General features: G+C 38.0%; 1 protein-coding gene across 3 annotated transcripts in view; it reads right to left on the reverse strand.

Annotated features, from left to right (window-relative positions):
* The window catches only part of ACTN1 (actinin alpha 1), a 129,804-nt gene that overhangs the window by 24,035 nt on the left and 78,160 nt on the right, over window positions 1-27,609 (reverse strand). For all 3 annotated transcript variants that reach the window (XM_051977890.1, XM_051977889.1, XM_051977888.1), the window contains exons 4-10: window positions 19,863-19,949; window positions 19,074-19,161; window positions 17,714-17,792; window positions 15,295-15,376; window positions 13,319-13,404; window positions 3,002-3,094; window positions 2,005-2,235 (exon numbers count right to left, since the gene is read on the reverse strand). In XM_051977890.1, the coding sequence (XP_051833850.1) occupies window positions 2,005-2,235; window positions 3,002-3,094; window positions 13,319-13,404; window positions 15,295-15,376; window positions 17,714-17,792; window positions 19,074-19,161; window positions 19,863-19,949 (746 nt within the window). The remainder of the gene's footprint in view (window positions 1-2,004; window positions 2,236-3,001; window positions 3,095-13,318; window positions 13,405-15,294; window positions 15,377-17,713; window positions 17,793-19,073; window positions 19,162-19,862; window positions 19,950-27,609) is intronic.

Raw genomic sequence — 27,609 nt, forward strand, 5'->3', positions numbered from 1 at the left:
TCTAATCAGCATTGCTTTCTTTGTACCTATAAGTGGACAAGAGTCCCTGATAATATTTTAAAAGTATAAAACATTTATTAGACAGAGATGCCTGTCTCCCAGAAACTACTCTCCAGGCTTCTAAGTTGAGTGTTTAGCAGTGAGAGAAATGCTTAATAGGCCAATGTTAAGCTATAATGATCTATCCCTGAAGAAGATTCCACTGATTGCTTGGGATGAAGCATAATATTTCTTATGACTCTAATAATTCATTCACCAGGATTACACCACCTTTACATTCCTACTATTCTTCTTCTTCTTTTTTTTTTTTTTGGGGGGGGGGGAAGGAAGGAGGTAAGGTAGAAGGGAAGAACAGATGATTTTTTCAGCATAGGAAATTCCTCCTTATAATTGTTCTTTGGGGATAGGAAAAACTGTAATTATTTTGGGACCAAAAATTCCAAAGAAGAAAACCTTTCCCAATGCAGATCAGTACCTGCTCTGTAATGGATGGTCTTTAAAGAGTTGTCTGGGCCAAGGAGAGATTAATTGACTTGTATAGAGTCACACAGTAATACGTAGGTAGGACTTGAATCTAGGGCCTGCCTAACTCCAAAGTTGGTTTTCTATACATAATACTACCCTGGCTTTTCATATAAAAATATATATAGGATTATTCTGTATTCTGGTCAAGTTTTCAAACTACCCTCAATTAGTAGTTTCCTGTCTTTTACATGTGTCAAATACTCCAAATGTAACACTTGGACAAAAGTATGTATAAATGTATTTGTATATAAAATGTAATTGAATTTGTATATAAAATGTAATTGAGAAAACATTTAACTTGCCAAATAAAAATACAATAAACATAGATAACATTAAAAGGTAGCTTTCTAAGATAATATGCACCTGGCAGGTATGGTTTAATGACTTCTGTTGCTATTTAAGTTTGACACCACTGCCTTGTAGTTTCTCTTCAAGTCCCAGAAAAGTGGTAAAAAAGGAACTGTGCTATAGAGATCTGGCTAGCATTTAGGTAAAAGCAGCCAGAAATAGATTGTCTACAATCAAAATTCTCATCACCAGGTAGAAAAGGGTCTGCTATGGATCATAACAGAGAACCATAGAGGACTGAAATCCTGGCGTAGCATTCAGTCAATCAGCTCTCTGTAAAGAGGATGCCTTTGCAAAGTTTTGTTTGCAAGCTGTAAAAGATTTATGAGGTCATGTACAATTATCTTGTGTTGTGATATATATACATATATGGAAATGATCTTTTTGGAATGATTAAGTTCAAAGTTTAAGAAAAAACTATAAAGTTTTGTAATGGGCTGAGGCTTGAGTTGATGCACTGAGGTCCCAAGCACATGAGGCTAACTAGTAATTGGACCATACTCTATTAATATGTAAGCTTGGAGAAAGAATGGCCCCCACCCACTCTTTGTGCAAGTCCTGATGTGTTGTATAGGAAATGACGATTTTGGTGGGTGGAGGCAGGGGAGTGGAAAAGGAAGGGGAGGAGAGACTTTTGGGACTGCCATTGCCACGGTTGCCTCCACGGTTGGCTCCACAGTTGGCTCGACTCGCGTCACTCTCTCTTAGCTGGCTTCCTGTCGCAACTGCCTATATTTGCTATCGCAATCTTTCTTGCCTATATTTGCTATAGCAATCTTTATTCACCTCTTCACTTCAATACATATTGAAGATTTTTCCCTTAACCTGAATTCCTGACTCCGGCTGACTTTAAATAAGCGATCATTACAAAGTTTTGCTTAATCTTTCTCCCCTCTTTGCAGAGATGGGACACTATGGTATGGTACACTCATGTACTATTAGACTCCATTAATATATGGATTAGTTTTGCTGAACTTGCTTTTCTTTTCTCTACCTATTTTTATTATAGAGAATAAGGCTCTGGACCCAAATATTAATATAGTTGAAAAAATAATAATAGTTTTGCTTGGATCTAAAATGTACTCTGAGAGTCAAGCATGCCAGCAAGTCCGCTGCCTGCCTCTAACTCACCGAGACCATCTTTCCCTCAGAGGGCATGAAGGCAGGCCTGTTGCTGAGTCGGAGTTTGGTCTGTAACGTGTTAAAGTTGATCTCCAACTGGCACTTTTCCTGGACTTTAGGGGGCTTGTGCAGGCGGCGGTAGTCTCGGAAATCCTCCAGTTTCTGCTGCATAGCCTGCATGGTATTCTCAGGGGTTCGGTTCTCCAGCCATGGGACAGTGCGGCGGATCCACTCTAGCAACTAGAATAGGAAGAAGGAAAAGAGTCAGAGAGAGTAAGGTGTAAGGAGAAAAGGTAGGAATTGATATTCCTTTGATACTGCCTAAACCTCACAGGTCAAATTCTAAAATTAAAAGGTAGCTTGGGCAACAGGAAAGAGGAATGGTTGGGAAGTTAGGAGATCTAAGCTGAAACTCCATCTCTGAAATGAGCTATGTGACCTTGAGCTATGAGACCTTGGTCTCTGAGGTCTCTTCCAGGAATAAGATCTGGAGTTCGAAATGATTCTTTATGAATCCAATGTCCTCATACAATTGTGATCCACAAGGTCAATTCTAAATCATACCCAACACATTCCAACAGGCACTTCCTGGTTTCAAGAAATATTACTGTGTATATATGTGTGTTTGTTTGCATATATACATAAGCACAAACAGTGAATCTAGAGGGGATTTAAAGATCAACTAAATCTAATCCCATCATTTTATAGAAGGGGAAACTGAGCTCCAAAGAGATGAAATGGCTTGCTCAGGGCCATATAGCCAAGAGTTAGAGCTATATTGTACAACTTTTGCACTAAAAGTTGCTCTGTAAAAATTTTTGCAAACTTTATTGTGACAAGTGAGCATCAGAATGTATACCCCACTCCCACAAATGAGTTCAGACAATGATACAAGAAAACTAAAGGTTCTCTCAACTTTCCTTCTTGTGGTCAATTAGTGAAAGATGAATCATTCCCCACTATGATCAGGAAAATGCCTGGGCACATGCCCTAGGCAGGTACCTACATCACTGGCCAACTTCTCATAGTCTTCCATCAACTGCTCATTCTCCTGGTTGACTGCCAGCACCTTGCAAATCCGATTAGCTGCTGTTTCCGCCTTGCAACAAAAAGAAAAAGAAAAATCATTTGCATGCTTGCCCCAAAATAATCTTTGAAAGCTAGATAGGATATTATCTGCTCTAGAACCATCTTCATTTCACATCTAACCCCAGAAAGGTCACCATTACAAGTCTGCAAAGAGACATTCAAAATGTAGTTATTCCTTTTTTACTCATTTATTACTGTTGATTCTGCAGAACCTAAATGGATTAGGTTCAGCTTGTATTTGGTGTTTAATAGAGAGAAAACCAAGAAGGCTTCCTACTTCAATCTAATTCCATTCCTAACTTCCCTCTTGTTTTGATTAATATAAATATTAATGTTTGCCATAGTATGTGGTTGAAGGATTGTTGGCCCAGGAGCATGTTCTAGGGAATGTGAGAGGAAGAAACCAGCTATCTGCTCCCAGATAAATCAAGTGTATCCACTTATATGTGGCTAAATAAAAAGTGATTAGCAAGCCTAAGAGGAAAACACCTTTTAGGTTTTGGAGGACATATTGCCCTCCAAAGCATACACAGGTTTATTAAACAAAGGATAATGATAAAATAATCCTTTTATTCACTATGCTTAAACAACAGACTTCAACTGCAATAGGAGGGATTTAGGATAAAAAAGAACTTCCTGAAGGTGAGAGTAAATAATGTTATCAAGACAGATTGTAAAAATATCCTTCCTTGAAAATCATTTGTTATATCTAGAATGCTACCTATCTATCTTTTGATTCATTTGTAATGCTGGATAAAGAAAGGGGACAGATTAACTACTCTTTTCATTGGCAAGGTTCTTAAAGGAAAGAGTGACTTGTATGTATGGGAAGTTAAGTGGCAAAGGATAAGATGGGGGTATGAGAAAAGGGAGAGAGAAAGGAAGAGAGGGGAAGAGGGAAAGGAAGGAGAATGGAGAGAAAAAGAAAGGTGAGAAGAAGAGAAAGAGGGGAAAAGAATGAAGAAAGAAAAGAAGAGGAAGGTAGATATAAAAAGAGGAAAGGGAAGAAAGAGGAACTTGTGGAGAATCAGGACAATAAAGGGGTAATGGCAGATTTTCAATTCTACATTCAAAATCTTAAATCTGAAGATAGCATAAGAATAGCTGAGTCCCAGTTAATATTAATTTTCTAGAAAAAGCAAGCAAAGTAGAAAAGAATTGGATTTGGATCAAAAGAGCTAGGTTTGAATATTAGGACTAATACATATTATCTATGACCCTGGATATGCCCCTCTCTAGAACATATTGTAAAATAAAGTTGAACCAAATGATTTCTACAATCCCTTCTAGCTCTCAAACCTCTAGTACCTTTATTTTCAGCTTGGTCTCATCATGTAAAAAATGTGACTTTGAGAAAAGGGATAAATAATAAGGGATGAGGGAAACCTCTAAGGTGCCAGCATAGAATTGAATTATCCCCATTATGGGAAATTCAGTCCAACACTATTATCAAATGACAATCTGTCTCCTGAGGTTCATCTCAGTAACTAAGTTGGCACATATGTACTCAAATAAAATGAGATTGAAAAATGAAGCCTTACCTCATTGCTTTGATTAAAAATGTTTAGAGATAAAGCTAGGGAAAAGGGAGACCAACCAAGCCAACTGTATTTAGTTCAAAGGAACATGAAAAGTATCATCTTTGGTCAAACTTCCAGCCCAGAATTATCTAGCCCAAGTGAAAGTGTCTTTCATTTTTCTACTTCTAAAAGTTAGAGATATAGTAGTCTATAAAGGAATCTGCATGATTCGTTTGCATTTGCTGTTTGAGTTCAAATATGCTTTGACATATTTTTAGATGCAATTAAAATGAATTTGGTCTTTTTAAAAAGCTAAACTTCTTTCCTGTACAAAAGTGGGAGATTATTTATATTTTCATATTGTCATTGTATATATTAGATTAGGTAGTATTGGTTGGTTTGGCGTAAATGCTTTCTTTCATATTCTCTATTATAAAGAATGATTTGATGGAAAAGGGATAGAGTAAAAATAGATAGATAGATAGATAGATAAGGTGAAGGTAATGGAGGAAAAACAACTGCAATCACTACAAACTTTTTTTTTAAGAAGTGGGTTCAATTCTGAGGAGATGGATTAAAATCAGTTCCAGTAATCTTCCACATGGAGAATTAGCAAGATATATAGTTAAAGAAAAGATTTCAGAGGATTTCAAGCAGGAAAAGACCAGGAAGGTTCAACCTCCTCTTTTTGCTGATAAAAGGTCAGAAAAGTAAATTATTTCTTAAGGTCTCATAAAGTCTGGCTGAGGATACTCTAAAGTAGGTTCTTCCTAGTGCATTATATTATATGCAATGCATTATACTATATGCAAAACTCATTGATGGAACAGAGGCTCAATTCTGAGATCGAACATCAAACTCTCTGAGACTTTCAGAGGGAGGAACTTTCAGCAAATCTACTTAGATGACTATTGTGAAGGAAGCATTTGGTAGATTTTAAAATATGAGACATTGTCTTTACTAATATAAGGACCACTGAGAAGAGAATTGGTTAATTCTTTAACAGAGAGAACTACTTTGAGTCCAGAGGGAAAAGTTTAAAAGTTTAGGAGAGCACATTGATAGAGGAGAACCCCAGAAAGTAAAGATTTGTTCTGGGGAGAATGTCAAAGGGAATAACTGTTCCAAAAAAGGAACTATAGCAGGGAAGGAGGTTTTGCTTTAGGAATGGAATTTTTTTCTGGTTTTCAGTAAACAGTATTATGGAAAAAAGGAAGGAGGGAGGGAGAGAAGGAGGAAAAGAAGAAGGGATGAAGGGAGGGAGGGAGAGAAGGAAGAAGGAAAGGAGGGAGAGAAGGAGGAAAGAAGGAAGTAAAGGGAGGGAGGGAGAGCTAGATTTGGGGTTGGAGAAATGGGGGTCATAGGTTCATAAATTTAGAACTAGAAGATACATAGCTCAGACCTTTCATTTTATAGATAAATAAATTAGACTCTGCTGTCATTCAGGTAGCACTGGGTTCCAAAGAGATGAAGAAATATAGGTAATAAGGAGAACTAGGTCACCTAACTCCCAATCTGACAAGCTTTCTAATGTACCAGCTAGTTAGGTAATTTTGGACAAGCCACTTCAATTCTCTAGGCCTCAGCTTCTCCAGCAGAGCAGCAATAGTAGTATCCAGACTTCAGGGATACGAACAAAGCCTAGTCATCCCATCCAAAAGTTTGGGAAAGACCAGAATACAAAGTCCCAGTCCAGCAATAGAGGCTGGAGACATGAGCAAAGAAAACTAATACAATGGATTAAGAGAAGATAAAAACATAAACCTAGAAGAATGGCAATATGGTGTAGTACACAGAACACTAGACTTGGAATCAAGGGAAAATCTGGGGTCAGATTCTGCCTCAAACATCATGTAAGATCCAAGGAAAAATTGTGAGCCTCAGTTTTTCCATGATGGGGATTGAACTCAATGAATTCCAAGGTTCCTTCCAGCTCTGTATCTGTGATCCTATGACCCTCTGTTAAATGAGGAGCATAGTCTTAGGTTCTTTCCAACTCTTGATTTTATGAGACCAAGTGTGTTCAAGACCTTGCAGATTTAGTCATATGGTGAGAGGTAAGTCTACAGGAATGTGAAATTATCAAAAGCACTTGAATTATTTTAAATAGCTGAGAACACCAGATTGTGTGAGAATGAGTCCATGTCAAGTAGGACTAGGTCTCTTACCTGACTCTTACCTACCTATTTATACATAAACAAGTATTTGAATGAAATTTTTTCTAAGTTTAAAATCAATTTCAACATCTCAAATTTTATTCTCTATTCCTTTACATTCTATTTTAGTTTCATTTGTTCATGAAGTGAATTACTTATCTTAAGGGTTTATTGTTTTTTTTTTTAATATTACGTTGGTGGGGGATTTCTCCATCCATCACTGTTACTGTTTACTGATTCAATTTCTTCTCTCTTCTAAGTATATTCAAAGAAATGAACAGAACAAGAACATTGTATACAGTAACAGCAACATTGTGTGATGATCAACTATAACAAACTCTTCTCAAGCAATATAGAAATCCAAGACAATTCAATAAACTTATGATGAAAAATGCCATCCATATCCAGAAAAAGAACTACAGAGGCTGAATACAGATTGAAGCACACTATTTTAATTTGTTTTGTTTTTTGTTTCTCATGATTTTCCCCTTTTGTCTGGTTTTTCTTTGACAACAAGGGAATGGTTAACATGATTGTACATGTATAAACTATATCAGATTGCTTGTTGTCTTGGGGAAAGGAGGGGGAAAAATTGGAACTCAGATTTTACAAAAATGAATGTTGAAAACTATTTGTTCTGTAATTGCAAAAAAAAAAAAACTATTAAGTTTTTTTTAAAAAAGTATAATCAAAGAAAGCCAAGCAACAGACTGGCTATGCATAATCAATTCTTCACCACAGTTATAAATCAACTATTTTGTATTTCACATTTGTATGCTCTTTTTTTCTGGGGAATTTTTAACAATCTCAAGATGAAAGCATTTTACCAACCATTATAACTCTAGTCGTTATTACTCATTCATCTGGTGGCAGATGAGCAAAGAAAAGATTCTATCTAGCAAATGCAGGTCCTCAAGGAAAGTCAGGAAATATTCTTAATATGTAGCATGTAACTTAACATTTCTTTTAAACACCATTTTGAATTAGTTGCTCATCCCTTGATGATTCAGCTAAGAGCCAAATGGGTGTGACAATGCTCTCATCTGGCTCCTAAGGTCAATGGTAACTTAACTCTCAAATCCAATGACCTCTTTTCATTCCTAATTCTTCTTGACCTATCCATGAAATCTGACACCACTAAACAAACTATCCTCTTGATACTTTCTCTTTTTTCTGGGTTTCTCCTAACACTTCTCACTCTTAGTTCTCCTACCTATCTGACCACTTCTCTTAATTCCTTTTTTGCCAAAAAATCATTCACAGAATAAACTCTAAGAAGGGTCATCACAAGACTTGGCTTCTCTTCTCATTCTATATATTCCCTTATTAGTTCCCAAGGATCAAATATCTCTATCCAAAGGAATCTCAATCCAATAAATCTAGCCCTCTTCCCTTAATTCTAAACCTACATCCCCAACTGCCTATTGAACACTTCCAACTGGTTGTCTCAAACTCATATATTCAAAACACAACTCATCTTCCTACCCAACTCACTCTTCTTCCTAACTTCCCTTTTTCTATTGGGTACATCTCTATCTTTTAATTGAATTGAACCTAACCTTGAATTGCACTCTGATTCTTTTCTCTCTTCCTCATATCCCATTTCCAACCAATTTCCAATTTTAATTTTAATACATCTCTCCACTCACACAAACACCACCCTAGTCTACATCCTCCATCATTTCCCACTCTTACAATAGTTTTCTCCTAGTTGATTTTCTTGCCAAGTCTCTCCTTCCACATTCTATCCTCACACAGCTGCCAAAATGATAGTTCTAAAATCTAAGCCTGACCAGGTTACTCCCTTGCTCATAAAGCTTCAGGGGCCTTCTACTGCCTTGAGGATAAAACACAAACTCAAGGTGGTGCAGAATATAGAGCACTGAGTCCAGAGTTAGGATGACCCTTAAACAAACTGTTTTCCTCAGTTTCCTCATCTGTATTAAGGATAATAATAGCATCTATTTCCCAGAACTGTTGTAAGGATCAAATGAGATAATAATTATAAAGCATTAAATTTCACATAAATGTTAGCTACTAATGTTGCTGTTGTTCTGTTAGCCTTTTACAACCTGGCTCCAATATTATTAGATATCATTGCATTTCACACGCTACAGGTCCTAGTGAGGCAGGCCTGATTTCTGTCTCTCATACACAATATTCCATTTTGTGTCTCTATGTCTTCAGCCAGGCTATTCTCTGAGCTGGGAATGTTTTCCTCTACCATTGGAAGGGAGGCAGAAGATAGATACTTGTAACTCCAAGACAATATTTCCCAGTCCTTACAATCAAGAAATTCACAAAGCAGCAAAATCTAAACTTCAAATCCTCCAGGATGACCACTAAAACAAGCATAGCTCATATTCCTAAGGGAAGACTTGCTCAAAGAAAATTATTGTCACTCCTGAATTTATCCCTAGCAATTATTCATTATTCAAGCCCATGCACATGTATGTCATATCAAATCACCAATGAGCTAACTGAGGAATAGGGATAAGATAAGCACAAGAACCAAGGAGAACAAATAGCTTGGATAAAAACAAATCAGCTTTTATAAAAGCCAGGTCTCACCTGCAGAGAAAAAAAAAAATCAACTACCCAAATATCAAACTAAGCTATATGTTCCCATATGACCTTTAGCAGAAATTCAGTTCAAAAAAAGTAAAAGAATAAAGAGAAATAAAACTTCTGAGCAAGAGGTCAGGGATCTGAACAGTACAGAAGTATCAAGTGAGGCAAAGAATAATAATACCCATGGCTCCCACTATTTCCCTCCTTCCCCTCCCCCACCAGCCCCCTTCCAGACAGGTTTTAAGGAAAAAATCAGGGCATTAACTTGCTTGGCTTTAACTCTCAGAGCCCAAGTAGATTAAAGGCAGGGAAAAGAGAAGGTGCCAAGATGGCTTCTCTCCTTGGGCTTCCCAGAGCCTCACTGAAAACTGACCTTTGGAAGGACTCCTGACCCAGGATATGAGAAGACCCCCATTCCACCCAACTTTGTTCTGCTCAGTGACGTTCTTGTGCCAATAATGTGGATCAAAGGAGCATGAAATGTTTACAGCAGGAGTGGGAGGCAGGAAGAATATCACAATCAGGCTGCCACATACAAACACCCTCCCTTCCCCAATTCCTTTCCATGCACTGTCATTGGATATCACACACAGCAAATGCTTTAGATGGAAAAGCAGGCAGGTGTGACTAACAATGGTAACCTCAGTGAGAGGAAAATCATGGAAGGGATAAAAGAAGAATGGATGCAAAGAAGAAAAAGAAGAAAAAAAAAGGGGGAAGAAGGAATAATTATGAAATGAGCACGGCCCACAAAAAAACCCAGTACTGAAGGTAGAAGACTCCAAGGAGCACCTATTCCTTAGTAGGAAGGTGAGTATCCTAGCAAGGATGGAGAATCTCCTGACCTGACTTATGGTAGTCTAAAAAAACATGGGAAAGGAGGTGGTAAAATGGCACATGGTGCAAGGGAAATAATTTAAATAGAATGGAGGAATTTCAAAAAATGTATAGAAGGGATGAAGAGAAACATAAAGCAGGAATGAAACAAAAAAGCTAAATGGAAAAACTGGAAAGGAAACATATATAGATAGCCAATAAGAGAAATCTTCTGAGTCTGTGCTGTCCTCTCATGGGTGACATGAAGAAGGCTCAGGAAGTCCATCCAGGAGGTAAATTAAAATTGTATTGGGCAGAGAGCCATGCTAACAATAGACTTGAGCAATAATTCTCTTAAATTTTATGTTCAAATCCTGGGAAAAAAGGAAGGAGAGCAGACAAGGGCTTGAGCAGAATGCTCTTCTCTAGGGCAAAAATTCTCTGGCTCCAAATGATAATAGTAGAACTGTTTATGTGTCCCTTTCTTGGAGGAGCATCCTTCTACAGTGCTTCAAAGGTAGGAAATAATAAACATTCCATCCCATACTGGAAAGAGAACATGAATTATATGAAGGGAGCAGGATAAAGGCTCTCCTTCCCAGGGGCAGAGGGGAATGGGCTTGCTTTGGCTCACTTCTTCCCTTCCCTCAAAAGAAAGAAAGAGAGAGAGAGAGAGAGAAAGAGAGAAGAGAAGAGAAGAGAAGAGAAGAGAAGAGAAGAGAAGAGAAGAGAAGAGAAGAGAAGAGAAGAGAAGAGAAGAGAAGAGAAGAGAAGAGAAGAGAAGAGAAAGAAGAGAAGAGAAGAGAGAGAGAGAGAAGAGAGAGAGAGAGAAGAGAAGAGAAGAGAAGAGAAGAGAAGAGAGAGAGAAGAGAAGAGAAGAGGAAGAGAAGAGAAGAGAAGAGAAGAGAAGAGAAGAGAAGAGAAGAGAAGAGAAAGAAGAGAAGAGAAGAGAAGAGAAGAGAAGAGAAGAGAAGAGAAGAGAAGAGAAGAGAAGAGAAGAGAAGAGAAGAGAAGAGAAGAGAAGAGAGAAGAGAGAGAGAGAGACAAAGACAGAGGGGGTGGGGGGGGCAGAACAAAGACAGAGAGCTCTAGCATCCCCCATTGCATAGAAGAGATTAAGAGCCAGGAGAGAAGAGATATTCTTGCAATCTCTTCAGACTCACTACCAAATGCCTGATGTTTTCAGACTAAAGGCTTCTATGAATCCCTAACCCCATTGTGAAAAACCCATTGGATGGGCAGAGAGAAAGGTCCTGAGATGAATGCCTAAGGGTAAAAGGAAAGCAAGCATTTGACTATTCTTTCTGAGGTCCCCCTTAAGACACAGACTATAGAAGTGACAGGAAAATGACAGAGGGGAAAGTGAGAGAGATGGGCTGGGGAAGAATTATATCTCACCTTCTGCGCACCTGAGAAGGCGTGGCAGTAACATGAAACATAGGTCAAAATGGCCTTCTCATCCGGCCTTAGCGTGCCTACAACATCTGCGCAAAGAAGGAAAAGAGGTTGAAAGGATAAAGTAAGAAGCAGCAGCACACAGAATAAAATAAAACAGTTGTGGGAAGAGAAAGAAATGAGGAGGGAGAGAGGGAGAAGGAAGGAGGAAGAAGGAGAGAGGGGAAAGGAATGGGAGTGGGATAGAGATGGAGGTAGAGTGGGAAAGAGAGAGGGGGGGGGGGGGAAGGGAAAGAGGGAGAGAGGAAGGGAATGAGAAGGATATGAAGGGAGAAGGAGAAAGGGGGAGGGAGGAGGGAGGGAGAGAGAGAGAGAAGGAGGGGGGGAGAGAGAGAAAGAGGGAGGGAGAGAGGAGAGAGGGAAGGAGGGAGAAAGAGGGAGAGAGGGAAGGAGGGAGAGAGAAGGGGAGAGAGAGAGAAGGAGAGAAAGGGAAGGAGGGAGGAGGGGGGGGAGAGAGAGAGAGAGAGAGAGAGAGAGAGAGAGAGAAGATGAGATTGCAGGGACAGAGCAGACAGTAGATAAACAGACTAAGAAAGAGCAAAAAAGAGGGGGGAGAGCGCAGTCATAGGGAAGGGAAGAAACTTCCTATCATGCATATCAAGACAAGACACATCAATTTCCATGTGAAGAGCAGGGAATCCAGATGAGGACATGATTAGTGGATAGCCCCATGGGCCAAAGCGGCATTCCTATCTCCATAGGGGTTTCTCATCCTGGGGTCAGGGAACACAAAGGTCATGCTGGGTTCCTTTCTTTGCCAGGAGCATTTCTCAACAAGAGCACCGGCTCCTGCTGCCACCTCAGTGGGATTGGAGATAATGTCTTTTCAGCTCCTTCAATTAATGTCCTTTCAGCTTCAGAGAGGGGCTAGGGATTTGTTAGTTACTTCTCTGAGTGGTCTGAATTGATGACCAGAGGGTTTGAGGATCTAGACTTATCCCCCATATTATAAGGCATTGATTTTAGGTCAAACTCTTAGCCCTGGGGTAGAGGCATGCAGTTGGGGCAAAGAGCTCAGATTTTACATTCACACCATGAGAGGAAACTGGATAGAGGGGTTATTTGGGGTACAGCATTAAATCAAGTAAACACAATGGAAAATAAGTAGGATAATCTCTCATCACAAGGTCTATAGTCATAATATTTAGGATTCCTTAGCAGGATGGAAGAGAGAGTAAGGATTATGGTTTTAGGAGGGTTTCTCCTGAAAATTCCAGATGCTGAGACTGGAGTTAAATTGTCTGCTAACAAAAAACTTGGACCCACTCAAAAGACCTGCCAACCCAGTGAAAAAATTCTTGTCTATGGTCCACATTGCAGCATTCATAGCACCTGAATGCTAGATATGGACTAATCCCTAGAAGAACCTATTCTTTTCACCTGTGGCCAAAGCTAGTGATGACAAAACCTCAAGCCATTTGCACCAGATTAAAAAGGGGCACTTACCCCATTTGCTTTCAGACACTGAAGGGGGAGAAGGAAGGAAGGGAGAGGGATTGAGGGAAGAGTCAGCCAGAGTGGAGGCAAGCAAGGACAACATAACTATTTGAACTAGTCCTTAATTCTACCAAAACAGAATCAAACCACAGATACCTGTAGTTACAGGTGAGCACTGAGGGAAGGGGGAGAAAGAGATCACAGAGTAGGGGAAAGTAAAAAATAATCTAAGTATTTATTAGTAGGAGTATTAAGTGTAGCATAGGCACCCCATGATACCTTTTGGGCTCCTGAGAAGGCATGGTAGAAACTAGAGACGTAAGTCATGATGGCCTTTTCATCAGGACGGGCAGTTCCAACAATGTCTGTGGAGAAAAACCTAGAGTTAAGAAAGAGCCAATTGGTAGACTGAGTTGAGAGAAATGAGATTAGGAAACAAATCAGTAACTACTCAGGATAAAAGGAGAAAGAGCTAAGAATTTTGGGGACCAAAATCTTTCCTATCACATCCAGGGCCTCCCAATGTTCTCTTTACAAAACAAAACAAAACAAAACGTCATCCAAGTGTTAAGGGCCTTAGAAAGTAGGAGGGGGAAAAGACACTGGCATTTTCAGAAACTAAGAGAATGAAATCTAGTCTGTCTGGGGAAGTTATGTTTGTTTAGATTTACACTCCATTTCTGGCCTCTGCCCCATCCTAGTTGGATAACACCATAAATGAGCTCAGGATCAGGGCATCAAAGTCTGACACCCTAAAATGAAACCTATAAACAGGATTTCTAATGGCAAACCCAAGGCACATGTAAATTATTCAAACTAAGAGAAGTCTTATGTTTTTGCTTTTTAAAATCTAGTCCCAGGAATATATAAAGCCAAATGTCAATCCAAAAGGGAAAACTTCACATACTCATACACGCTGTCATTAAATCAGCTACAGAGAAATCCTCTCCCCTCCCTCCACTCCAGCATCTTGTTATCTTATTCTTTAGGACTTGGTGTCAAAGCTGATAGAGAACTTCACATCCCTTTTTTTCCCTTTAGTCTCTAAGGAAGAAACAAAATTTCTCCTTGCCAAAGATAGCTCTCTTCTTGTATCTTTATATCATTTCTTCCTTCAGTTTTTCCATTTGATAATTACTTCTCCCTTCCACTCTCAGCCACAATCTCCAACTTCTCTCTATATATCATTTTGATCCTACTTGCTATGTATGTGTATATTCCAGGACCTCCATGAAGACAGCTCACTATCTTCCTATCTCTTACTCAACTCTAGTCTAGTATATCCAATTAATAGACATCCTCCTTAACTATCTCAGAGGTATCACAAATTTAAAAAGTAAAAAAATGGAACTCAAATTAAATGGAACTTAAATTCAAACTTTTTCCTAACTTCCCTATTTCTGTTTAAACATCCCCTCCCTTACAGTCATTCAAGTTCGCAACCTTGAAATCATTTTTAATTTTTTCTTCTCCCTCACTCCCCATGCTGTGTCATTTATCAAGTCATGTTGAATCCACTTCTAGATCACCCACAGCCAAACCCTTCTCTCATATATTGCACCTCACCATAACCTCCGTAGTGTGAGCCCTTCTCACCTCTTGCTAGACTATTTCATGGGCTCCTAATGACTTCCTATTGTCTAGGATAAAATACAGATTCCTCTGTTTGCCATTAAGGCTTTCCCAATCTGGCTCCAAAATTACCTTTCCAGATTTTTCCATTGCTCTTCACCTACCCATTCTACAACCCAGCCAAACTGACCTACCTCTGCTCCCTCTGTATAACATTCCATCTCTTCCCTATGATCCTTTGCAAAATCTGTCTCTCTGCTTGACATGCTGTAAGCATTTGTACCCCTTGGAATCCCCTCAAGGTTCAGCTCAGGCTATCAAGTTAATCACCCCAGTTTATTTCTTCCACGTTCACACACACACACACACATACACACACACACACACACACACACACACCCCAAATTTACTTTGTATTTACTTTTTCATAAATTTAATATTTCTCTTATCTGTATACATATTGTGATGTTGGCAACACACCTCCAGATCCTAGAACAGTACCTAGAAACATAATGGACATTTAGTGACTTCTAGCTGGGTTGACTTAAATGACCACAACAAAGGAGAAGAACAAATAACAATTCAGAGCCCCTCTGCAGTTTGGTATGCATATCAGGGTGAGGGAAAAGAAATCAAGACCTTGGGAGAATTTAAAAAAAAAAGAAAGAAAAAAACTTTGTTACCTTCTGCATCCAGCATCTTTGGGATATCCAGGTACTTCTCTGCCACATCAAAAGCTGTATTTAAGTTTGTAAGTGGGTCATCCTAAAGAGGAAGGAGGGAAGAAAAACAAAAGCATGATATGAGAACCTGAGGAAGCACTAGCCAACTCCTCTCTATACAGGAAGACAAAGACTGGCTGGCTTTATGAATGGGGACATGCTTCACATGGGTTACTATAATCCCCACACTCTCATGGGCTAGCTGTAGATATTGAAATCCAGCTCTATGTTTATCCGCCAAAGAAGTCCTTTGGATTCCAGTCTTGCCAATGGAAATCATGATACTTAGAGGCAGCAGATTTAAGGAAAGAATCCCATGATATTTTCACTCTAGGGACTTTTCATTTTTGCTAGGTTACAATGGCCAAGTTGGTAATTTGCTAAATAACCACCAGGAGGTGTTGTAAGAGCAGTTTTCTCAGCAGGGATTTGGTTCAACAAAAAAAAAGTCAAGGCAAAGCTTTCATATAGTACTCAGGCCCCAAATGAGGAGGGAGGGAGGGAGAAAGAGAAGAAAGAAGGAAGGAAAGAAGGAAGGAAAGAAGGAAGGCTCTGATATCACTGGCTGGATAACTATGGGCAAGTTAATTTATACAAATCTTAATTTTATTCCTCTGAAAAATGAGTATAATATGTATACAATTGACTGCAGAGTTTTTATGGGGAAAGGGCTTTACAAAGTGCTAAGAGAAAGATGAGCTAATCTTATTTTAATAAGATAACAGGAGTTAACACATGATGAAAGGTCTAGGATCTGACTTGGATTCTTTTGCCTCCCTTCTCCAACCAAGGGAATGGGGAGAAATGTCCTGTTACTCAGGGTAGGAGAACAAAGAAATAACTGAATTTTTTTCTAAAGAAAAAGGGTTCCACCTTACTAAAGGCCTATAGCCTTGAAAAAACATCTTTTGCCTCCTTGAGGAGGATTAGACTCAGTTTTGCATTGAGTTGATTCTCTTTTTTGATTACCTCTTCATGGACTAAAAAACATAATAATCCAATTCATTAGCCTGGGCTTCAGTTTCCCTATATGTAAAATAGGAATCTCGAGCTCTTTCTTCACAGGGAAGCCTGGGGAGTGAAGTTTATGCCCTAGAATTACATAAGCCTTTTTAAAGGAGAAAGCTAATTAAAATGGCTGGCCTATGGTAGGCCTAAAATGGCCTACTAAAATGGCATCTATAGAAACAGTGCCAATAAATCAGAGATTCTTCACTTTTTTTGTATCATGGACCCATTCATTTGGCAATCTGTTAAAACCTATGAACCCTTTCTCAGAAAAAATGTTTTTAAGTAATTGGAGAAAATGCTACATTTTCCCATCTGTATATCAAAAATTTCATATTCCTAGGCCCCAGCTACTTTCTTTTCCAGTATATTCCTTTGAGAAGCTTAATATCTTGGCCCAAGTAAATCCCTTTTTGTCACCTGACCTAGTCAGAGGAATTGCTGCTAATAACGAACAAAAATTCTTTCTACTCTAAGCACTGCCTCTCAGATCCAGGTTTATAGTCCAACCTATTCCAAGTTATAACCTGTCATTTCCCTATATTCTCATTTCATATATCCTTATTTATGCTAACATATTCTGATACATAACTCATTGATGATGTTTGATTTAAAACAAAATCTTTTTGATGTCTCATTCAAATGGCTGATTTGTGAGGACATTGTGAAGTGCCACCCACTCCCCACACCTTCATCCCTTAATATAGAAAGCCCTTATGGAGAGTCAGAGATCTCTGGAGGAGTCATTATAAGCTGTGGGTTTATAAAGGATAATCATATAGGTAGGAACCACTTTCATAATTAATGGGGTTGTCACTAATGGCACCACTCAAAAGCCAAGGTCCCACTGAGGCAGAGTACAGAGCCTAGGAAGATACCATGTGCAATCATGCACTTGGAAAAGACTGACATCCAAAACAATCCCCCCAAAATAAAAAATGCTATCTGAGCCAGAAAAAGAACTATAGAGATTTAAAGTAAATCAATACATGCTATGTTCATTCCTTTTTTTGTTTCTTTTCTCTCCCATGATTTTTCCCTTTTGTTCTGATTTTTCTCTCCCAACATGATTCATAAAGAAATGTTTTTTGGGGTTTTTTTAATTTAAAAAAAAGAAAGAAAAAAGAAAAGAAAAGAAAATGACCCACAGAGACAAGTGGTACAGCTTTATACTTTGAAAGAGTTAAAAGTATTTTGTCTTGTTTTGTTTTGTTATCTCAAAGTGGGCTGATTTTCCTTCTGGATTCCATCCCAATTGATTAAAAAGCATTTTTTCCTTTCTTCCCACTGGATTTGTAGATCATATAATGTCAACTATAGACAAAAGGGAGGATTTCCAACATTTGCCTTCAAAGAATCAATAAGTAAGTACCTTCCGCAGCTTCCCATAATCAATTAGTTCTGGCCGATGTCTGTGGATCAGTGCGCAGAACCCAAGGCCATCTTTCCAGCTGTAGAGGAGAGAAAAAATGAATCATAGAAATAAGTAAGTCTGGGAGAAAGGGTGGGAGTAGAGGGTTAGTTAGTGAGAGTAGATGAGAGATCATAGGGTCAAAGGAACATAGAATTAGGATAGATCTTAAGAGATCTTCAAATCCAAGTATCTCATTTGACAGATGATGAGCAGAAGCCCAGTGACTTCACTGTCACACAGTAAGAATCTGAGATAGGATTTCAACTCAAGTCTTCATTAATTCTAAGGTCATCATTCTATCTATTATGCCATGCTGCTCTCTTGGGTAGAGAAAAGAAAAGTCTGGGCAGGAAGACTTGAGATAAAGCATTAAAAAACATGCTAAAGGATTAAAAGTTGAACATTGAATATCTAATTCAACCAACTACACTTGCTTAATAACTACTTATAAATGAATAACTTTCAATGCATATAAGACAATTTTTTTCAGTTAATTCCTCTAAGACTGTTTATTCTTTATTTATTACAGAGTGCTCTATATGGCGTTCATACTGACCACCATATAGGCATCCCATCTTAAAAAGATGGGAAATAGGAAACAAAGATTGAAAAGGACTACTAGTTGCCAATCAAACTCCATCTTCAATTTTACTATTCTGATGTCCGGAGAACCAAGATAAACAACTGCCCACTTTTTCCAACAGTTTCCTTGCACATAACAAGAGTTCTCTCTATATGATAAACTCAAATGAAATGAACTATATCTTCCTGTTTCAATTCCTTTCTATATTGTGTAATAATGCACTGTTCTACAGAGGCCAGGCCAAAATTATCATCAATCTCAAAAAAATATGTAATGACATGTACTAAACACTGGAGGAGATAGCAAAGAAATATGAAATGTCATCTTACCAATGGAAAGCTTTCCTAAGAATATGTTCGATAACTTCCCCCTCCTTCCTTGTAAAAGTAAAGAAGCATGGCTGTGGAATAGTGTTTATAACCATGGCCTTTTTGCCAATGTGTTAATTTTACTGATTTTTTTTCCCTTTCTTTTTTTTTTTTTTTACTCTAATCATGGGAATAGGTCTTAAGGAGGAAGTAGAAAAGACTATATTTTAAAATTTAGATAATATCTGAAAAAATCAACATGAATCTACATTCATGAAAAGAAAAGCCTTTTCAATACTCCATACATAACCTCTAAGAATCTCTATTTAAGATTAAGCCTATGTAGGTGGGGGAGAATTCAACAGCACCTGTCAAAACAGTCTACTTAGAATTGTAATGACATACATGTGACATGTACGTCACATACCTGATGTGGAAGTTCTGAATGTTTACATTTTTATATGGAGCCGTTTTCCTCTGACACCATAGCAGCAGCCCTTCCTTTGCTGATGTCTCTGTAAAATGGGCAAAATGGGAGAAAAGGGCAAATTAGTTGGTGGTGCTGAATAGATTTGCACATATAAGTCACTCAAGACAGCAACATGTGGCCCCTCATTCAGAAGCCATCTCCAAACTTTTGATTCCAGCCCAATCCCTTCTCTCTGAAATGGGATTCCCCACCTCGCCAACCAATGGAAGGCATTAAGTTTTTTAGGAAAGGCTTGGGGGGGAGTTCCATTACCTTGGGTTTGCTTTATGTCTCCCTAATCAGTCCAGAAGAATCATGGAGCTGACTTGCCCATACTAGGAATATTCTAAGAGCAGGATGTAAAGAACTTTCCTATTGCACCAGACACGGTATCTATAGAATAGAAGCCGTCTGCCCAAGATGACCATATAATCACAAGATATGCATTTTCTTCCTTTTTCTACGCTATAACAACTATCATGAAAATACCAGGATATGATATAGAAATAGGTTAACCTCCCTCTTCCCCTTCCTTAAATAATATGATTTGTCCAGATAGAAACCTTCAATTCAACATATATAGTAAGTGTAGGGAAAAGTTCCAGGTTATCATCAAACACCCTAGTGAGTCCAAGGACTGTCTGGGAAAGAGTATTTCAGATTGTTTTCATACAAGATGAAGAGATACGTAGGAAAAAAATAGAGGGAAAATGTGAGAGAAGAGAGTAGCATAAATCCCAGCTATACCTTCCACTGAAATATCCTGAATAGCAAAGCGAAGAATGATGGTCCAAATCATCCCTAAGGTCATTTTCACATTCCCGTCCACAATTTCTGTAAAAAAAAAAAAAAAAAAAAAAAAAGCAAATATTAGCATAGATATCTCCTGTTCTTGGACAGCCATATTGAGTTAGACTGACTAAAGACCACAAATAGTTTATATTAGAAATATCTCAGACTGGGAATAAGAGCTAAAAAAGCAAGACATTCCCTAAACTTAGCTCATCTTTGCTACGTGAGCTATGGGTTCTAGGGATTAGATTGGGGAAATATAACAGTACCATGAAATCAATCTAAATCAATATACCTTATTCCCACAAGTCATGGTCTATTCTTTGGCAGGATAATTCATAATCTGAGAGTATGTATTTTTCCATTTTTTTAATTAAAGCTTTTTATTTACAAAACATAATGCATGGGTAATTTTTCAACATTGATCCTTACAAAACCTTCTGTTCCAAATTTTCCCCTCCTTCCCCCTACCTCTTTCCTAGATGGCAGATAATCTAATACATGTTAAATATGTTAAAATAAATGCAGACATTTTTACACAATAATCTTGCTGCATAAGAAAAATCAGATCAAGAAGGAAAAAAAAAGAAACTGAAAAAGAAAACAAAATGCAAGCTAACAGAAAGGGTAAAAATCTATGTTGTGATGTGACGGACATGGGTTTTTCCAACAAAATGATTCAGACCAATTTCAATGACCTTGTGATGAAAAGAGCCATCTACACCCAGAGAGAGGATGGTGGGGACTGAGTGTAGATCACAACATAGCATAATAGATAATGATCTCCTAGTTCTGCTCATTTCACTAAGTATCAGTTATCAAAGTATGTATTTAGAGCTAGAAGTGACCTTGGAGGTCACCTAGCTCACACCAACCATTGAGGCACAGAGAGGCATTCAAATTAACTTGTCCAGAGTGACTACAGATAGTCCAAATAGATTACAGAAAGTCATTTCAGAGTCAGAATTTGAATCTCAGTTCTATTATTCCAAAATTAGTGCTCCCCCCCCCACCCGTTATGCAAGTATAGATACCAAAGAAACCAGGATACAAGTATGGTAAAATTGCTGGTCCTCCATTGAAGCAAAAGTAAAAAAGTGAAAAGTACAGTGAATAGAGTGCCAGATCTGGACTCAAAAGACTCAGTTCAAATCTGGCCTTAGGCACTTACTAGATGTACAATGAAGGGTACTTAAAGGTAACCTTTGAGTGCCTCTGCTTCCTCATCTGTAAAATTTTAACAATAATTTAGACTTTACCAGGAATAGTTGTGAAGTTCAAATGAGATATTTATAAAATACACTTTGCATATAGTAGGTGCTATACAAATGCTTATTCCTTTTCCCTTTTTTGCCTTCAAAACTAAACCTCTGCTCAAGTAAGAAGACTAGGGAAGACAAGAAAGAAAGGGTAAAAGATAGTAAAATGGCATTTTCCCCCAAAAGATGCCCCTTGATAACACAAACATGAGGAGAAGGGACTGGCATTAAAGTGACCTGCGAAATGCTTCAAGTCCTTTTTTTTCCCCTCACTTCCATGTCTAGTATATATTGCCTCCTCATCTCCCCAGTTTTCTTTAAAGCTCAAATTGCCCCATCTTCTCCAGAGGGCCTTGCCTAATTCCCCCAGGTGTTCCTTATCTCTCCCTTGAAATGACCTTGTATTTGCAAGTATACAAATTTTTTCCACCAATAAAATGTAAATTCGTTGAAAATAATGGCTGTTTCATTTGTCTCCAGTGTTTGGTATACACCAGATCAGTAATAAATACTTATTTTTGAACTGATTTCCTCCTCCATAGGAAAAAAAAAGGGCCATAAACTCCAAAATGAGCATGGGAATTATATGGTTTCATACTTAAATTCCAAGACTGGGCCTTACTCTGCATGCATCAAAGCCATGCCTAGGATATAATCTTAAATCTTCATATAATTTTGATGCTGGAAGGGACTAAAAAGATCATCTAGTTTAAACCTTTCATTTTACAGATATGGCCACTGAGGCCCAGGAAAGTTAAGTACTTAGCCATAAGTCATTCTCCTACATTGTGATCCAAGTATTCTTTCTATATTTTTTTTAATAGGAGCAGAGTAAAGATTCTACCTTGCCCACATTCACACTATAGGCAGAAAGATCACAGAAATCAAAAAACCAGAGATTATAAAGAATCCCAACAAGAACCTAAACGCTTCCCCCTTTCTGTCCTTTGGCTAGGCTGCATAGGGGTCAAGAGTGCTCATAAATAGAGCAGGGCAGCATCCTTCCCTGGTAAATGAAGTATGGGAAGAGATGCACTAATCAACTACTTAGGGCTGCTAACTGCAGAGGGCAATGTTTCCTACAGGCTTGCACTGAAATGGATACTATATAAAAAAGGGGGAAACCACTAGCCCTATCCTTGCTATGGTCCATTTAAATGCCTTTTTATAGAAGGCTTTCAGATTCACAGAAAGTTTCCTTTGCAACTACCCATTGTTGTTGTTGTTGTTGTTGTTATTCCCATTTTGCAGATTAGAAGATGAAAGTTCATCACTTACACTAAAAAATGCAGTGCATCAATGTAGTAGACTATTAATATGTAGTAAGAACCAGAGCATGATAAATGCAGGAGAGTACAGAAGACCTGTGAATTGATGCAAAGTGAAGCAAGAAAAACCAAGAAAAGAACAGACACAATTATACTAATGTTCATGGAAAACACATCCACCAGACAAATGAAAATGCATATTGAAAAATTACAAACAAAATCTTATAAAAGCCAGTGTGTTAAAAACTAATAAATTTAAAAGAAAAATGAAAAAGAAAAACAAGTTTAGCTCCAAAGAAGAGATATGAGAAGATACCTCCCTTTGCTGAAGTGGAGGGGAAAGAAGGGATGCTATTCACAGATGTGTGAAACATTGCATTGTGTGTGTGTGTGTGTGTGTGTGTGTGTGTGTGTGTGTGTGTGTGTGTGTTAATTGTTGGAGAGTGTGGTGTTTTTCTTCTTTATAATATAAAGGTTCTCTCTGGCAGCAGGTTTCTCGGGGAGGTTTTCTGGAGGCAGCTTTAGTTTCAGTTAAAAGTAATAATCACCCAAATGCAACCAGCTGGTAAAAATGCAAGTGTTTATTTTCTCCTTCCAAAAATAGCCCAGTTAGTTGAGGCCTATCTCTCTGCTTGGTTCCAAGAGCTCTTCCAGCTTTGTCCTTTGCTTCTGCCTCTGCTTTCTTCAGCCTCCAGCCCGCACAAAGGTGAATCTGTCTTGTCTCCGAGAGAGAGGGTTTCTGGCTCTCAATCTCTGTGCTCTGTATCTGTCCCAAAGTGCTCCTCTCCAACCCCTGGGAATGTTCTGAAATAACTCTCTAACCCGAAACTAAGAGCCTCTTTATATATGATCTCCCAAAGGCTGACTCCTCCTTCTGGAGGCAGGGATTAAGGGAGGTGTGAATTCGGATATCTCATACTAAACCCTGAAATCTCCCAAATGTGTGAACTCCAATGAGTAAAGGTATGAACACAAGCACTGTTTCTCAGTTACACTTAGTACCTTGTTTCTTCTGGCCCATAACATCTCCATGTAGGATCAGATCAATAATACTGAACCATGCTAAATTAGATAATTATAGTCTTTACCAATTCTGATGACTTAACAGTTTGTAAAGATTCCAACAGGGGAGGGGTTCTCTCTTCTTCCTTTTTCTTTTGAAAAATACTCTGTTATATGGAAACACTCTTCTCTGAGGGGGCAGCTAGGTGATATGAATAATGTAGTAGGCCTAAAATCAGGGAGACTTATTTTCCCAAATTCAAATCTGGCCCCAAACACTTACTAGCTGTGTGACCCTGGGTAAATCACTTAAGACCTTTTGCCTCAGTTTCCTCATCTATAAAAGAGGCAGAGATGGAAATGGCAAAAACTCCAGCATCTTGACCAAGAAAATCCCAAATAAAGTCATGAAAATTAAGATAAAATTAAAAAAACTTAACAACAATTATGATCATTATCATTATTTGTTATAAGCCTTGATCTTTTGCTTTTTTAAAAAAAGAATATTACACACAGTGCCCTCCTCTCCACCTCTCTGATTCCCTTCAAGCTTTCATTCAATTCCCACCTTCAGCAGAAGGCCTTTGCCAGCTGCTGAAGCTACTTATATTACCTATTGTATGTATCTAGTTATTTACATGTTATCTCCCTCTTTAGAATATATGCTACTCAAGCATGGGAGCTATTTTTGTCTTTCTTTTTATCCTCAGCAAGTAAGTGCCATTCAGTATCTGGCATATTTAATAAATGCTTATTGAATGCCTTTTTCAATGACCACCACATAAGGCAAGGGGGCAGAAAGAGGCAAGTTTAGGAAAAAGTATTTTACCTGGGGGGCAGCTAGGTGACACAGTGGATAGAGCACCAGCCCTAAAGTCAAGAAGACCTGAGTTCAAATCTGGCCCCAGACACAGCACATCCTAACTATGTGACCCTGGGCAAGTCACTTAACCCCAATTGCCTTAGCCAAAAAAAAAAAAAAAAAAAAAGAATTAACACCCTTTCACATTAAGAGTTGAATGCTTTTACCTCAAGAATGGTTCTAGAAACCTGGTATTTACCAAAGGTCAAGTTACCACTGTGTTGACTTCTTTATCTGCCCCTCGCTTCCTATACGGCCCCTACTGGAGAAGAATCAGTTAAGCTCAGCCTTGTACAAAAGACACCTGAAGATTTATGTTTACAGACATTTTTCAAACTGCAAATAAGCAACTGACTCCTCTGCATTTTGGTCTTTTCACTCGCCCCAGCATCACCTATGCAATTAAAAAAAAAAAATCTTGGATTCCTGGTTCTCCAACAGCATCTGTGAAATTTCTCACTATCATTAAGAGAAAATTTTCCAATGCAAAGTACAGAGTTATGGAAAGGGTGAGCAATGGGATGTCCCAAATTAGTAGCTATGTATGATACACCAGACTTTCAATCTTGTCTCGCTGAGTAGTCTGCCCTCCCATGGTCCCAAATTGACGTCCATGCTTTTGTTTCTAAGGATGGTGGACTCCAGCTTTCACACTTATCTCATGTAATATGAATATAATTGTGTTTTGAATTCACTGATTCTCCAATACTCCTAAAGAGCAGCCATATCTTACTATATAGAAGGAAGAATGACTGGGAAGCAAGAAGGAAGCAACTAGATGAAACTACTACTGGGGGAACTACAACTAAAGTCACAAAATTCTCAGACCAATGTGGTATGGTGGAAAAATCACTGGTTTTAGTGTAGAAACCCAGCTCTGATACTTCCAAGCCATGTAATCTTGAGAGCCACGTATTTCTCACTAAACTTTAGTTTTCTTGACTATGATACTTACATTTACACTAAAGCAATTTGGAGTGATGCAAATAAATGTCCCTAGATTGTGGACTCAATGAATCTCTAACCCCATATACATTAAAACATTTATGGCAGCACTTTTTGCAATAGCCAAGAATTGGAAAGAAAGTATGTACTCAAAAACTCGTGAGTAGCTAAACAAACTGAGAAAAGATAAATATGATGAATACCAAAAAAAAAAAAACCTTAAAAACTTACATGAAAGGTTAGAGTAAAGCAAACTGAGACAAGAAAATAGCACACATAATGGTAACGAGAAAAATGAAACAAATCACAAAGCAATCAAAAGACAATGTTGCAAAATTATAAACTATAAACATGATCCCAAAGATATGATAAGATATCCTCAACCCAACTCCTCTGCAGACACAGGAAATTCAAGGGTGTAATGGGTCTGATATATTTTTAGATTTTTTCAATATATTGATCAGTTTTGGTGATTCTTTTTTTTCTGCCTTTAAAAATATTTTTAGTGGGATGACTTTTGAGAGGAGGAAGGGAGGCTAGTAGGAAAAATTTATTTATGGAAATAGTTATCAAGAAATATTCATAAAAATAAAACCTGTAGTACTTACCTCACAGGGATATTATGAGTAAAGAACATTATAAAGTTTAAATCAATTTATAAATCTAAGATATTATCTGATACATTAAGATGGATGATGACCCATTAACAAATATCCCCTTTGACCCTGAAGGTATCAGAGAACTTAACTTTTAATCATTTTGCAAATCCTAAGTCACTTAAACCAATCTGGAGTTCATGTTTTTGCTATTTAATTATTTCAGTCCTATCCAACTCTGTGACCCCATTTAGGGTTTTCATGGCAAAGACAATTGAGTGGTTTACCATTTCCTTCTCTAGCTCATTTTACAGATGAAAAAACTGAGGTAAACAAGGATTAAGTGAGCTGCCCAGAGTCATAGCTAGTAAGCATCTGAGGACAGATTTAAACTCAGAAAAATGAATCTTCCTGATTCTAAGCCCAGCATTCAGTGCTACCCAGCTTCCTTGTACCTCACATTAAGATGAGTGGTTGAGTAAATGACTTCTAAGGTCCTTTACTTTTCTAAACCTTTGATGCTATGGTATGGCATCCATCTCAGGAGATTCCCCTTTCTAAGAAAAACATCTTCTCTGGGTAGCATAGCCTCTCTTGATATTTTACCTATGACTATATTATCTCTTCCTGTATAAAAAGTCTTTCCCAAACTACTTCCAGACCCTATTGATTTTGCCCTTATCTCTGAATCACTATTGCACTTGCAAAGTTAACCCAGACTTTGATGTATGTGTGTATATTATATATATAAATTATTCCATATATCGTATTTCCATATAATATTTCTCAACTTGACTTAAATTCTTTGAGGGCAAGATTCATGTCTTATACCTCTAAATGTCAGCATTGTGCTAACTACAAAATAGGTACTTAAGACAAAGGTACCAAATATTGGTCAAGGGCAGACAATAGGAGACGGTAAAGATTCATTGTTTGAGAAAGGCAGTGAGAAAGAAATTTCAAGTTTGAACAAGCAACAACAATCCTTAAGAATCCAAAAACTTGACTTTGGGTCCTGCTTCTGCTGTGCAAATATGGACAAGTCACCTGCCCTTTTTAATTGCCCCATCTATCAGAGGACCAATGTCAGTCTTTTCTAATTCAACAAGTGTTTTATTAAGAGCCCATTATAAGCATTCACAGGCTAAATACAAACAGTACCTGTCCTAAAGGAGATTATATTTTACATGGCAACTCAAAGGGTATTAGTGAGAATAAAGAAGTACACGAATGTATTTTGAAAATACAAAATATAACTAAATATTTGTTTTGGAGCTTGTTGTTATTGGGCTATTCTGAAAAAGTAAAGGGTAATTTAATAATAGATGGACAGTCAGAATATTTTAATACTCTCCTGGTAGTTAAACAATGTAAAAAGACTTTTTTGTTTCCAAGAGTTTTTGACACAACAAATGCCTGGCATATAAAAGGCACTGAATACATGCTTTTTAACTGACTGATTCTCTATGGAAGAATACAATCACAAAATATAAAACATGAATGGTTTGTGATCTGCTCCTATGAAGGGGATGGAAGGGAATGAGCTTTATACGGCATCTACCCTGTGTCAGGCACTGTGCTATTTATATTTTCTTTATAATTTCTCACTTGAGGCTCACAACAACACTGCAAGATAGGTGATAAGACTATCCCCATTTTACAGTTCAGAGGAAACTGAGGTTAATACAGGTCAAGTGATATGCCTATGGTCACATAATCAATAAGTGTCTGTGGCCACATTTGAACTCAGGTCTTCTTGACTCTGGGTGC

The sequence above is a fragment of the Antechinus flavipes genome, chromosome 2 (assembly GCF_016432865.1).
Source record: "Antechinus flavipes isolate AdamAnt ecotype Samford, QLD, Australia chromosome 2, AdamAnt_v2, whole genome shotgun sequence".
NCBI lineage: Eukaryota > Metazoa > Chordata > Mammalia > Dasyuromorphia > Dasyuridae > Antechinus > Antechinus flavipes.